Here is a 14,607-nt window from a genome sequence, read left to right as displayed (position 1 = left end):
CAATATCTCTGCTTGCTTCATTTTTACATCCAGGGGCTAAAGACCCAGCCTGCAGATTCAAGAGAGCTCAGATACATTGTCACAAGCAGGGCACCTTTGTAAATAGTAACATTCCAATTTTCAGACAGCAAGCAGCGATCTTGAAAATACAGGCAGTAGATATGCTTCATGTTTACATCCCTAGGATAAAAACCTGGTCTGCTGAATATCCTACACTCACCGACAACATAATAGATACCGCATCCAGATAGGAATGGCAGATTACTGCAAAGCCTGGCCTGCAGTTATGTCTCGGGCAGATACAGAGGTGATTACAGGTGTGGTCTGATTACACACTGGGTCCTGCCACAAAATATAGACAGAACTGCAGCAGTTCACATTACAACCCAGCTTAGCATTTCAGCATGCGGCCAATAACAATGCCCTTAGGGGTGTGTTTATGGACAAATATACTGACCATTTCCAGTAACAACCAGCAGAATAGTGAGTGCAGCTCTGGAGTATAATACAGGATGTAACTCAGGATCAGTACAGGATAAGTAATGTAGGTACACAGTGACTGCACCAGCAGAATAGTGAGTGCAGCTCTGGTGTATAATACAGGATGTGTAATGTATGTACACAGTGACTGCACCAGCAGAATAGTGAGTGCAGCTCTGGGGTATAATACAGGATGTAACTCAGGATCAGTACAGGATAAGTAATGTATGTACACAGTGACTGCACCAGCAGAATAGTGAGTGCAGCTCTGGTGTATAATACAGGATGTGTAATGTATGTACACAGTGACTGCACCAGCAGAATAGTGAGTGCACAGTCTGGGTTCATGCCTGGAAAATCCACGGCGTTGAATCTTAGGCGCTTATTTTTAAACCTACAATTGGAGGAAAGGGAAAGTCAGGATAGTAGCGCTGCGGTGGTCTCACTCGATGCTGCCAAAGCTTTTGACAGTGTCGAGTGGGAGTATCTGTGGGCGGTTATGACTCGGATGGGATTTGGAACAGGTTTTTTGAGGTGGGTCAAGCTTCTATACTGCGAGCCTAGAGCCAGAATTAGAGTGAATGGTCAATTATCACCCACAGTTGCATTGGAAAGGGGGACGAGACAAGGCTGTCCGTTGTCTCCCTTGCTATTTGCAATAGCAATTGAACCATTGGCATGCATTTTGCGATCTACTTCATTGATGAGAGGACTGGTGAGGGGCTCTGGTGAGGAACGTGTATCCCTATACGCAGATGATATGCTAATCTATGTAGGTAATCTAGTAGACTCCATAGACTCTATAATCTCTGTAGTATCGCAGTTTGGTGACCAATCTGGACTTCTTATAAACTGGGATAAATCAGTAATTCTCCCAATATCTTCTCAAATACATACCACTCATGCTACTTTCGCTGAACTAAAGGTGGTGCGTTCTTTTAAATACCTTGGAGTAACTGTATCAATGAACCCTGCAGACTACATTCCTAATAACCTATTACCCCTGTTAGGGAAATTTAAAGAGAAGGTTGCTGTCTGGCATAGATTGCCTCTTTCCATGATCGGTAGAGGTAATTTATTAAAAATGATATTTATGCCCCAGTTGCTTTATATTTTACATAATTCCCCCATATGGATCCCAATGCATCATTTCTATAAAATACAACAACTGTTCCGTTTTTTTATATGGAAAAATAATAGAGGTAGAATAAGGTACGAAATTCTACAAAGGAATAAGGAAGCTGGGGGCCTGGCTTTACCCAATCCCATGTTATACTTCCTATCGGCCCAATTGCAGCATTTTAAAGGGTGGGGGACAATAGATGATATGGGAGGGAAGAGTGGTCGGTTGATAAGATGGGTTTCAAATAGGTCTCCCCCGCTGGTAGCTATTGAAGGAGAAATAAAAGGAAATGTGGGAAATATCCCGACCCTGATACTTATGAGGAGAGTATGGAATAAGGCAAGGAATATTTTAGGGATCACGGGGTTAATGAGCATCTCGCCTATATGGCATAATCCCGCACTCCAGGAATTGGCTGACCTAACTGGATTCTCTCAATGGAATACTAAGGGGGTATGGAATCTAGGTCACATTTATTCTAGTGGAATCTTAAAGCAATATCAACAATTGTGCTCTGAATTTGGGCTGCCCGCTTCACAGTTTTATCGATATCTGCAACTTAGACATGCTTTGGAAGCTCAATCTAGGATAGCACCGGTGACATTTATATCAAATCAGATAATAAATATAGTGGTTGCTGCTGGATCAGTAAAGGGAGCAATCTCCATGGTATATCAAGCCCTATTGGAGGACTTTCTTAAGGGGTATCCACTAACAAGTAAACGCCAATGGGAAAAAGATCTGGGTGAACTTACAGATGAGCAGTGGGTGGAGGTAGTGGAACTTACCCCTACTTTATCCCTTAGTGAGGCAGCACGGTTGTCTCACCTGTACTTAATACACAGGGTATATAAGACCCCAATGTTTTTATATAAAATAGGATACAGAGACAGCCCTGCTTGTCCGAAGTGTGGGAGTGCTGAGGCTGATCTATTGCACATGTTATGGTCGTGCTCATCACTGACATCCTACTAGAAGGCGGTACTGCATCTAGTGAACAAGGTGTATAGTGCTAATCTTAAATTGGAACCCAAAGTATGTGTACTGGGCTTGATACCAGAAAATAATCTACAATCGGTTATAATAACTGGAATAGAGAGGATGCTATATCAAGCTAGGAAAACGTTAGCAGCAAAGTGGATCCAGCCCATACCCCCTGATATATCGGAATATGTTGCTAGACTAAATGTAGTGATTCGCTTAGAAAGGGGAGTATATCAAAAAAGGAAATGTCTGTCCAAATTTGAAGCGATCTGGGGCAGCTGGATTGATAATTCTGGGTGCTGCAGCTCCTGGTTGGCGCTTACAAGGAGTTTTATATGAAAAAGGGCAGTGAAGTGAAGTTGGAGGATAGTTATAATATTGAAGTGAATCTCAAAAGGGGGGGAGGCCACAAATGGTAGTAGGGGTGTGGTGCATGTATAGAAGCCTGTTGGAAATTGGTTTATGTGGAACTATAAGGCGGCTGTATGAAAGAATGGATGCTGGAGGGAAATGTTTTGTAAACATATAGATGGTTGAAACTTGTTACTAGTAGACGGTTGACTATTGAGTATAGTGGGGCCGACACCCCAGGAGTAATAATAAAAAGAAGGATGTTATAAATGTGTCCTGCTCTTGTAGGGTTTGGGAAGGGGGGTGGGAGTTTGGGGTTATTTGTTTATGGAAGACATTTATTCCCACATTGGAAATGTCCTTGATACTTGAATTTGTATGTAGATTAATGTCATGTCCTTTGTAGATATATGCTTCATAAAGATATATATTATATTGTATATATGATTGATAAAATACATGTCTACTGTCTACAAAAAAAAGGAAAAAGATTGTAATGTTAATGTTACAAACAATGACTGAAAATTGTTAATAAAGAAACATCTGATTTAAAAAAAAAAAGAATAGTGAGTGCAGCTTTGGGGTATAATACAGGATGTAACTCAGGATCAGTACAGGATAAGTAATGTAATGTATGTACACAGTGACTGCACCAGCAGAATAGTGAGTGCAGCTCTGGAGTATAATACAGGATGTAACTCAGGATCAGTACAGGATAAGTAATATAATGTATGTACACAGTGACTGCACCAGCAGAATAGTGAGTGCAGCTCTGGAGTATAATACAGGATGTAACTCAGGATCAGTACAGGATAAGTAATGTATGTACACAGTGACTGCACCAGCAGAATAGTGAGTGCAGCTCTGGAGTGTAATACAGGATGTAACTCAGGATCAGTACAGGATAAGTAATGTATGTACACAGTGACTGCACCAGCAGAATAGTGAGTGCAGCTCTGGTGTATAATACAGGATGTAACTCAGGATCAGTACAGGATAAGTAATATAATGTATGTACACAGTGACTGCACCAGCAGAATAGTGAGTGCAGCTCTGGAGTATAATACAGGATGTAACTCAGGATCAGTACAGGATAAGTAATGTATGTACACAGTGACTGCACCAGCAGAATAGTGAGTGCAGCTCTGGAGTATAATAAAGTATGTAACACAGGATCAGTACAGGATAAGTAATGTATGTACACAGTGACTGCACCAGCAGAATAGTGAGTGCAGCTCTGGAGTATAATACAGGATGTAACTCAGGATCAGTACAGGATAAGTAATGTAATGTATGTACACAGTGACTGCACCAGCAGAATAGTGAGTGAAGCTCTGGAGTATAATACAGGATGTAACTCAGGATCCGTACAGGATAAGTAATGTAATGTATGTACACAGTGACTGCACCAGCAGAATAGTGAGTGCAGCTCTGGAGTATAATACAGAATGTAACTCAGGATCAGTAAAGGATAAGTAATGTATGTATGTACACAGTGACTGCACCAGCAGAATAGTGAGTGCAGCTCTGGAGTATAATACAGAATGTAACTCAGGATCAGTAAAGGATAAGTAATGTATGTACACAGTGACTCAGCATTTGGATATAGCTGTGGTGGTGTGTCTATGCTCTTAAGCCCCTTTATGACTGCCGATGCGCCGTTTTAGGACGGTCACTAACAGGCCTTCTTGTAGACTAAGCCCCAGGTATGCCCTGTGTATATACCAGGGATGCTCAACCTGCGGCCCTCCAGCTGTTGTAAAACTACAACTCCCATCATGCCCTGCTGTAGGCTGTCTAGGCATGCTGAGAGTTGTAGTTTTGCAACAGCTGGAGGGCCACAGGTTGGGCATCCCTGGTATATACCATATTAGGCCTTACCAGAAGCAAGGCCTAATAGAGTGCCTGTCAGTATCTTTCTGACAGCATAATACACTGTAGTAAGTAATACAGTATATTATGGAAGTGATCAAAGGATTGCAAGTCGTTCTATTGTGTATAAGTAGTACAGTGCATTGAGAAAGTCTTCAGACCCTTTCGCTTCTTTCAAATTTTGTTATGTTGCTCGATCAAGGTTTCCCCCTCATTCTGCACTCAATCCCCCACACTGAGAAGGTGAGAACAGAATGTTAGAAGTCTCTGCCAATTTATTGCAAAAGAAAAACTAACATTTCACATGGACATAAATATTCAGCCGCTTTGCTGTAACACCTGACATTTAGCTCTGGGGCCTCCCCCTTCCCCATAGTACCCACCATAATGTGTCCCAGTATAAAATGCCCCTATACAGAGCCCCCCCCCCCCCCCCCATATAAAATACATAGTGCTCCTCTCCCCCCATATAAAATAACCCTCCTTTGTGGCCACAGTAGGTGCCCCCATAGTGCCACCCAATATTGTGCCAGTAAAAAGTGCCCCTCAATAATGTGCCAGTAATAAGTGCCCCCATAGATGCCCCCCAATAATGTGCCAGTAATAAGTGCCCCCATAGATGCCCCCCAATGACGTGCCCCCCAATAATGTGCCAGTAATAAGTGCCCCCATAGATGCCCCTCAATAATGTGCCAGTAAGTGCCCCCATAGATGTCCCCTAATAATGTTCCAGTAAGACGTACCCCCATAGATGCCCCCCAATCATGTGCCAGTAACAAGTGCCCCCACAGCGCTCCTCTCCTGTATTGTACCATATTAAAAAAATAAACTCACATACTTACCTCCAGGCTGGCAGCGAGGCGATGCAGGCCTCTTCCGGCCTGTGTCCCACGCTGTACGGCTCAGGCGGCGCGAGGACGTCATCACGCCGCCTGCACCGGCCTCTGATAGGCTGCAGGCCTAGTGCCTGCATCTCCCTATGCCTTGCCGCTGCCCTCCCACTTGTCACCAGGGCCATGAGTGCCGCAGCCTCTTCCTAGTCCAATAATGTCACTGTGCTTTGGTCACATGCCCTAGTTACAGCTAAGCCCCATTCAAATCAATGGGGCTGAGCTGCAGTACCAAGCACTGCCACTATACAATGTATGGCGCTGTGTTTGGAAAGCTGCCAGGAGCCAGTGGCAGCTCACTGAAATAGCTAATCGGCGGGGGTGCCAGAACTCAGCCCCCCACCAATGTGATAATGATGACCTATCCTGATATCCTGAGGATAGATCATCAGAATCAATTCTTGGATAACTCCTTTAAAATAAAATAAAAGCACTAAAACACTATATATATATATATTTGGTATTGCTGTAATTGTACTGAACCAGAGAGTAAAGTTATTGTTATTTATGACGCAAAATGACAGTCACAAAGTCTGTCCTAATAAGTCATTTCATCAATGATTACAGTGGGGAAAATACGTATTTGATACACTGGCAATTTTGTACGTTTTCCCACCTACAAAGAATGGAAAGGTCTGTAATTTTTATCGTAGGTACACTTCAACTGTGAGACAGAATCTAAAAAAAATCCAGAAAATCACATTGTACGATTTTTAAATAATTAATTTGCATTTTATTATATGAAATAAGTATTTGATACAAAAGAAAAACAGAACTTAGTATTTGGGTACAGAGGTCGGACGTTTCCTGTAGTTCTTGACCAAGTCTGCACACACTGCAGCAGGGATTTTGGCCCACTACTTCTCCATATCTTTCAGGTTTCGGGGCTGTCGCTGGGCTACATTGAGTTTCAGTTCAGGTCTAGAGACTGGCTAGGCCACTCCAGGAGCTTGAAATGCTTCTTATGGAGCCACTCCTTAGTTGCCCTGGCTGTGTGTCATGTTGGAAGACCCAGCCACGACCCATCTTCAATGCTCTTACTCAGGGAAGGAGGTTGTTGGCCAAAATTTCGTGATACATGGCCCCATCCATCCTCCCTTCACTATGGCGCAGTCGTCCTGTCCCCTTTGCAGAAAAGCATACAAAGTATGAAGTTTCCACCCCCATGCTTCACGGTTGGGATGGTGTTCTTGGGGTTGTGCTTCCTCCTAACACGGCGAGTGGAGTTGATACCAAGTAGTTCTACTTTGGTCTCATCTGACCACAAGACCTTCTCCCATGCCTCCTCTGGATCATCCAGATGGTCAAACTTCAAACGGTCCTGGACATGTGCGACGTGAGCAGGGGGACTTTGCGTGCCCTGCAGGATTTTGATCCATGATGGCGTAGTGTGTTACTACCAGTAATCTTTGAGACTGTGGTCCCAGCTCTCTTCAGGTCATTGACTAGGTGCTCCTGTGTAGTTCTGGGTTGATTCCTGTCCTTTCTCAGAATCATCCTTACCCCATGAGGCGAGATCTTTTATGGAGCCCCAGACCGAGGAAGATTGACAGTCATCTTGTGTTTCTTCCATTTTCTAATAATAGCACCTACGGTTGTTGGCTTCTCACTAAGCTGCTTGCCTATTGTCTTGTAGCCCATCCCAGCCCTGTGCAGGTCTACAATTTTGTCCCCGGTGTCCTTAGACAGTTCTTTGGTCTTGGCCATTGGGAGAGGTTGGAGTGTGATTGATTGTGTGAACAGGTGTCTTTTATACAGGTAACGAGAAAAACTAGACCAGCCAGAATTCTTGCTGGTTGGTTGGTGATCAAATACTTATTTCATGCAAATTAATTATTAAAAAATCGTACAATGTGATTTTCTGGATTTTTTTTTTTAGATTCTATCTCTTACAGTTGAAGTGTACTTATGATAAAAATTACAGACCTCTCCATTCTTTGTAGGTGGGAAAACGTACAAAATTGCCAGTGTATCAAATACGTATTTTCCCCACTGTATATGTACACGGTGCTGCCATTAAAAACTACACTTTGTCCCTAAAAAAAACCCAACAAGCTCTCGTACAGCTAAACAATAAAATATATAGCTCTTGGTTGCAACAATCAAAAAAATTAAAAATTGCTCGTTTACAAATGTGCAAAATGCATACGGGGGAAGGGGTTAGGGAAAAAGCATTGCACCATTTTTCCCACAACATAAGGCCTCCTGCACACGACCGTATTTTTTTGCGGTCCGCAAAAACGGGTTCCGTTTTGCCGTGATCGTTTTTTCGTCCGTGGGTCTTCCTTGATTTTTGGAGGATCCACGGACATGGGAGCCAAACGGATCAGTCCTGAATTACAATGCAAGTCAATGGGGACGGATCCGTTTGACGTTGACACAATATGGTGCAATTTCAAACGGATCCGTCCCCATTGACTTTCAATGTAAAGTCAGGAGTTAATATACCATAGGATCTGAGTTTTCTCCAATCCGATGGTATATTTTAACTTGAAGCGTCCCCATCACCATGGGAACGCCTCTATGTTAGAATATACCGTCGGATTTGAGTTACATCGTGAAACTCAAATCCAACAGTATATTCTAACACAGAGGCGTTCCCATGGTGAGGGGGACGCTTCAGGTTAGAATATACTAAAAGAACTGTATACATGACTGCCCCCTGCTGCCTGGCAGGTGCTGCCAGGCAGCAGGGGGCAGGCCCCCCCCTGTAGTTAACACATTGGTGGCCAGTGCGGCCGCCCCCCCCCTCCCTCGTAGTTAACTCATTGGTGGCCAGTGGGCCCCCCTCCCTCCCCTGTAGTTAACTTATTGGTGGCCAGTGCGGCCGGCCCCCCTCCCTCCCCTGTAGTTAACTCGTTGGTGGCCAGTGGGCCCCTCCTCCCTCCCCTGTAGTTAACTGGTTGGTGGCCAGTGGGCCTTCTCCCCTCCCTCCCCCTCCTAATTAAAATCTCCCCCCTACTTACCAGTAGGAGGAGCTCCCGCCGGACGCAGACATCGCAGCTCACAGGTAAGTATAATGGTTCTACAAATTGCTAAGTAACCATGGCAACCGGGACTGCAGTAGCGTCCTGGTTGCCATGGTTACCGATCGGAGCCCCAGCGATAAAACTGGGACTCCGATCGGTACTCTCCGCTGCCACCAATGATAGGGGGATTTTAATTAGGAGGGGGAGGGAGGGGAGAAGGCCCACTGGCCACCAACGAGTTAACTACAGGGGAGGGAGGGGGGCCGGCCGCACTGGCCACCAACGAGTTAACTACAGGGGAGGGAGGGGGGGCCCACTGGCCACCAACAAGTTAACTACAGGGGAGGGAGGGGGGCCGGCCGCACTGGCCACCAATGAGTTAACTACAGGGAGGGAGGGGGGCCCACTGGCCACCAATGTGTTAACTACAGGGGGGGGGGGGGGGCAGGCAGCAGGGGGCAGTCATGTACACAGTTCTTTTAGTATATTCTAACCTGAAGCGTCCCCATCACCATGGGAACGCCTCTGTGTTAGAATATACTGTCGGTTCTGAGTGAAAACTCAGCTATGAAAAAGCTTTTATGCAGACGGATCTTCGGATCCGTCTGTATAAAAACTAACCTACGGCCACGGACACGGATGCCAATCTTGTGTGCATCCGTGTTCTTTCATGGACCCATTGACTTGAATGGGTCCGTGAACCGTTGGCCGTGAAAAAAATAGGACAGGTCATATTTTTTTCACGGCCAGGAAACACGGATCACGGATGCGGCTGCAAAACGGTGCATTTTCCGATTTTTCCACGGACCCATTGAAAGTCAATGGGTTCGCGAAAAAAAACGGAAAACGGCACAACGGCCACGGGTGCACACAACGGTCGTGTGCAGGAGGCCTAAAGGCCATTTTTCCTCCACCGACTATGGGACCGGTACACATAACCGGACACTGCTCCTCTCTTATCCTAGACTGGCTGCCCTGATCCGTGACTACTGTGGTGACCTCAGCGAGGACGTCATACGACTCAACTTTGCTTTGATCTACGAGCTGCTGGACGAAGTTCTGGTATGTGGTGGCAGAGTCTTTCATTATGACTGCCTGCCGGAGTGGTATATGCTATATATGTACTGCCCCCTCCTCAACAGGACGATGGATTCATCCAAACCACCTCCACAGACGTGCTGAAGAACTTCATCCAATCAGATCCAGTCATCACCAAACCATTTAGTCTCCTGGACCTGAGCAGTGTAGGGCTGGTAAGAGCCACGTACACACTATATATGTCTCCCTCCTCCTGGGTGTGCATACTAACATGTCGTCTTCTACTTGATGGTCTCCAGTTCGGAGCAGAGACCCAGCAGAGTAAGGTCGCACCAAGTTCTGCTGCCAGTCGGCCGGTGCTGTCCTCGCGTCATCCACAAGTGAGTGTTCTAAATGTGGTTTGTGTGTGAAGAGAGGGGGCACATACTTATTATAATGCTTCCCTTTACTAGGGCGATCAAAACGAGATCTTCCTGGATGTCATAGAACGCATGACTGTGGCTATCGGAGCTAATGTGAGTGATAATCAGCTCTCTCCTAAATCGTCCTTCTCCAGACTAAACATGAAACTTGTCTTCTGCAATCCACTCGTTCCCTTACTTGGTCGCCTCCTCTGAACCCACTGTAGATCAGCTCTGTCCCTATACAGGAGCCCAAAATTATACGCAGTATCCATGTTTGGTATGACCAGTGAGTTGTATAGAGGCAAAACTATGTTCTTGTCATGAGCATGTATGCCCCTCTTGATGCATCACATTATTTTATTTGCCTTTACAGCAGCTGCCTGGCACTGGTCGATAAAATGTATCCTCTGTGTTGACTACCTTACAGACTTTAGCGTCATCTGCCTATACTGAAATCATACTCTATAAGCACTTTACTAGGACTAAGCATAATATAAGGAGGGCCCAGTACTGCCCCCTGTAATTCCCCAATGGTAACTGTGGCCCAGTTGAAGGCTGTGTATGGGCCTATTCACAGCATGTACGCCGCCTTCCTCTTGGTAACATCTTTTTCCTTTACTTTGCAGGGGTCACTGTTAAAAACGGACGTCCAGGGGGAATTACGACTTAAAAGCTTCTACCAAAACTGTCCAGGTCAGTAATGGGAATTCGGTGTCTACATTTCTGGGGCAGAAGCTTGAGATGGATGGACTTTACCTGGGAAGTTGGTGTTGAGTCATTTACGTCTTTTCTTTTCAGAGCTAAGAATTGGACTGAGTGAAGAGTTCTGTGTCGGGAGCTCAGAGCTGAGAGGTAAGTGCCGGCAACACTTCTAAAACACCTACCTCAATCCCTCATGGACACTATTAAGGCTCCATTCACACGTTCGCAATTCTGTTCCGCATTTTGCGGAACGGAATTGCGGACCCATTCATTTCTATGGGGCCGCACAATGTGCTGTCCGGATTCGGAAATGCAGGACCCGCACTTCCGTTCCCGAAAAAAATAGAACATGTCCTATTTTTGTCCGCAATTGCGGACAAGATTAGGCATTTTCTATTATAGTGCCGGCGATGTGCAGTCCGCAAAATGCGGAAAGCCCATTGCCGGTGTCCGGATCCTCAAAACACATATGGATGTGTGAATGACACATGTTCTGGGTGGGGTCCAGCTGGCTGCACAGGGCAGGCCACACACACCATTTCTTTCATAGGCCATTGGGTATGGTTGGCCACACTGCGCCTAGACTGTCCTTACCCTGAAGCTCCACTGTTGAATACCACAGGGCCTGTAACATGGCACTTTTGTAGAGTAGCTCCATAGTTTTTTAACCTTTTGAGGACCGTTTTTTTATTCCCTACATCCAGAGCCATAACTTTTTTATTTTTCCATTCATATAGCCGTAGGAGGGCTTGTTTTTTTTGCCAGTTAAGTTGCACTTTTTAATGTCACCATTTAATATTGCATTTGATGTAGAGAGAGAAGCTGGAAAAAATTCCTAATGAGGTGGAACAGAAAAAAACAAAACAAAAAACAATTGTGCCATAGTTTTATAGGACTCATTTTTACAACTTTCCCTATGCGGTAAAACTGACCTGTTACCTTCATTCTCCGGGTCAGTACGGTTACAGCGATACCACATTTATATAGTTTTTCTTGTGTTTTAATATTGAAAAAAAAATGAAAACTTGAAAAATATTTTTTTCTTTGCATTGCCATATTTTGACCCCATATTTTTTATATTTCCATCTACGGAGCTGTGTGAGGGCTCATTTTCTGCAGGGTAATCTGTAGTATTGATAGCATTTTGAAGGGTACATGACTTTTTGATCACTTTTTATAAAATTTTTTGGGGGGAGGCGAGGCAATAAGAACTGCAAATAGACCATTTTGATTTTTTCCCCCATTATGGTGTTCATCCTACGGCATAAATATGTTTATATTTTAACAGTTTGGTTATGTTGGTCCTTTTTTTTTTTAATTATGGGAACAGGGGGCGATTTGAATATTTATATATTTTTTTGCTCCTCTAGGGCTCTTGAACATGTGATCTTCAGAACTAGCATTGCAGTGTATGGCAGATTAGCTATTTTCTTATGGAGTCCTGCAAACCGTAGCTGTAAAAGCCTGGGATTCTTCAGACATCCATGTTATTAGACAGAACTAATGGCTTCCTGATCTGCACATGGGGAACCATTAGGGCCCTAGGAGCACATTGCTGCCAGTGAATGGCACCTCAGATGCCGTGATCACAACTTACCACGGCATCTGAGGGGTTAAATGTATGCAATCTGAGAGGTTTTGTAGCGCAGCTATAAACTGACTATCTTATATTGATATTCGCTGCCCCCTACAGGTTATGGCTCCGCTGTGCGGGTGGACAGCTGTCAGTTCCATGAGTCGGTAAAACTGGATGATTTTGAAATCTGCCGCATCCTGAAAGTGCTCCCTCCACAGGGTGAGGTGAGAATTACAGAGTGCTATCACCCCTTCTGATCAGTGTCTGCTCAGTAATGGCGGCTGATGTAAAGTATTGTACCTCTCGACAGCTCACAGTGATGCAGTACCAGATCTCCGATAGTCTCTCCACCAGCCTGCCCTTCCATCTGTTCCCCAGCCTGGAGAGAGACCCCGGCAGCAGGTAATAACTGTTAAAGGGAAACTCTGCCATTACCCCTTACTGACCGGCCTGGTAGAGGCCCTATTATTTTCATCCACAGAGCTGTGTGGGGGCTTGTTTTGTTGCATGACAAGTTGTAGTTTGCATTGGCACCATTTGGGCTACTTTTTTTTTTTTTGCTGAACAAAAAATAGCATTTTGGGGGTATTTTCTTAATGGCATTCACCGTGCTTATATGACATGATCACACTGGCGTTTTGGTTTCCGTTTGCGAGATCCATTCAGGGCTCTCACAAGCGGTCCAAAACGGATCAGTTTTGCTCTAATGCATTCTGAATAGATAAGGATCCGCTCAGAATGCCTCAGTTCCGTCTCCATTCCGCTTTGGAGATGGACACCAAACCACTGCTTTCAGCGTTTTGGTGTCCATCTGACGAAACTGACCCAAACAGATCCGTCCTGGCACACAATGTAAGTCAATGGGGACCGATCCGTTTTCACTGACACAATATGGCACAATACAAAACTGATCTGTCCTTCATTGACTTTCAATGGTGTTCATGACGGATCTGTCATGGCTATGTTACAGATAATACAAAAGGATCTGTTCTGAACGGATGCAGACGGTTGTATTATCTGAACGGATCCATGTGTGCAGATCCATGACGGATCCGCACCAGACGCGAGTGTGAAAGTAGCCTTATTCTGTGAGTCGGTACGATTACAAATTTATAATTTAAGTTCTACAGCTTCTGTGCAATACAATCTGTCGACAGCACTGGATGGCGGCTTGTTTTTGTGTTGTAGTTTACATTGATGCCATTTTTAGATACATACAACTTTTAAAATTTTTTATTTCTAAAGATGCAGGTGAACAAGAAGAAAAAACTGCTTGGGCTTCTTACTTGCCTTATTTACATATCTATAAAATCGTTTTTTTGACACAATAAAAGCACAGAGAGCTATGGGGACTGGATATTGCGGATGTGCTAGCGGCCGTCTAGCAGCCCATGTCCTCAGCTCTATACAGTACACAAAATCCAGGTGACAGGTTCCCTTTAAATTGCCAGGATCCAGCCTGCACAGGATGTCTATGCAACAAATGGACTAGGCTGCTGTGAATCGGTGTATTGTTACAGGTTAAATAATTTACAGAGCGTCCTGTGAGCACTTTAGGGCATATAGCTATGTGTACTTGAATGGTGGTTACCCAGACAGGGAGACAAGTGGGTGCTCTGCAATGTACTAATGCTGAGATAACATACTGCACTGGATCCTGACTGTGCCGTGACTGTCACCTTCTCTTGCAGTCGCCTCCGGATTTACTTGAAACTGCGTTGCGACTTAAGCCCAAAGAGGTGAGGAGCAGATGAAATCATCATTTGGACCATTTAACTAACCTTCTCAATAATTATATTAGCTTCTGGGAAAGCTGTGTGACAATCAATATGGCTGCCTAGTTAAGCATCATCATTAAAGGGATCATACAACGTAGAACGTCTGCCCTTTTTGAAATCTGAGGTATAAAACATGATGCTCGGTCAGGACACATTTTTCAATGTAATACAATAGAAAAGGACTCATGCACACGAACAAACTTTCTTTCAGTGTCCTTTCCGTGTTTTTTTTTTGTGGACTGTATGCAAAACCATTACTTTCTATGGGTCTGCAAAAAAAAAAAAAAAAAAAAAAAAAATATGGAAGTTACTCCGCGTGCATTCCGTTTCCGTATATCTGTATGTCCGTTCTCAGGTTATGTGCGGAGGTCTGCCAGGTTAGCAGCACGTGTGTAGTTTTTTGTTTTGGAGTTGAGCTGTATCCGCCTCCCTCCAGGTGC

The 14,607-nt window shown here is 44.6% G+C and overlaps 1 protein-coding gene across 2 annotated transcripts in view; it reads left to right on the top strand.

Annotated features, from left to right (window-relative positions):
* The window catches only part of AP4M1 (adaptor related protein complex 4 subunit mu 1), a 32,106-nt gene that overhangs the window by 7,108 nt on the left and 10,391 nt on the right, over positions 1–14,607 (top strand). For both annotated transcript variants that reach the window (XM_040415171.1, XM_040415170.1), the window contains exons 5-13: positions 9,635–9,731; positions 9,812–9,922; positions 10,007–10,087; positions 10,160–10,222; positions 10,738–10,804; positions 10,910–10,963; positions 12,507–12,613; positions 12,700–12,791; positions 14,081–14,128. In XM_040415171.1, the coding sequence (XP_040271105.1) occupies positions 9,635–9,731; positions 9,812–9,922; positions 10,007–10,087; positions 10,160–10,222; positions 10,738–10,804; positions 10,910–10,963; positions 12,507–12,613; positions 12,700–12,791; positions 14,081–14,128 (720 nt within the window). The remainder of the gene's footprint in view (positions 1–9,634; positions 9,732–9,811; positions 9,923–10,006; positions 10,088–10,159; positions 10,223–10,737; positions 10,805–10,909; positions 10,964–12,506; positions 12,614–12,699; positions 12,792–14,080; positions 14,129–14,607) is intronic.

Source organism: Bufo bufo, chromosome 1 (assembly GCF_905171765.1).
Source record: "Bufo bufo chromosome 1, aBufBuf1.1, whole genome shotgun sequence".
Taxonomy (NCBI): Eukaryota; Metazoa; Chordata; class Amphibia; order Anura; family Bufonidae; genus Bufo; species Bufo bufo.
Note: the sequence above shows the minus strand (reverse complement) of the source record. Positions and strands in the feature narration are given on the sequence as shown.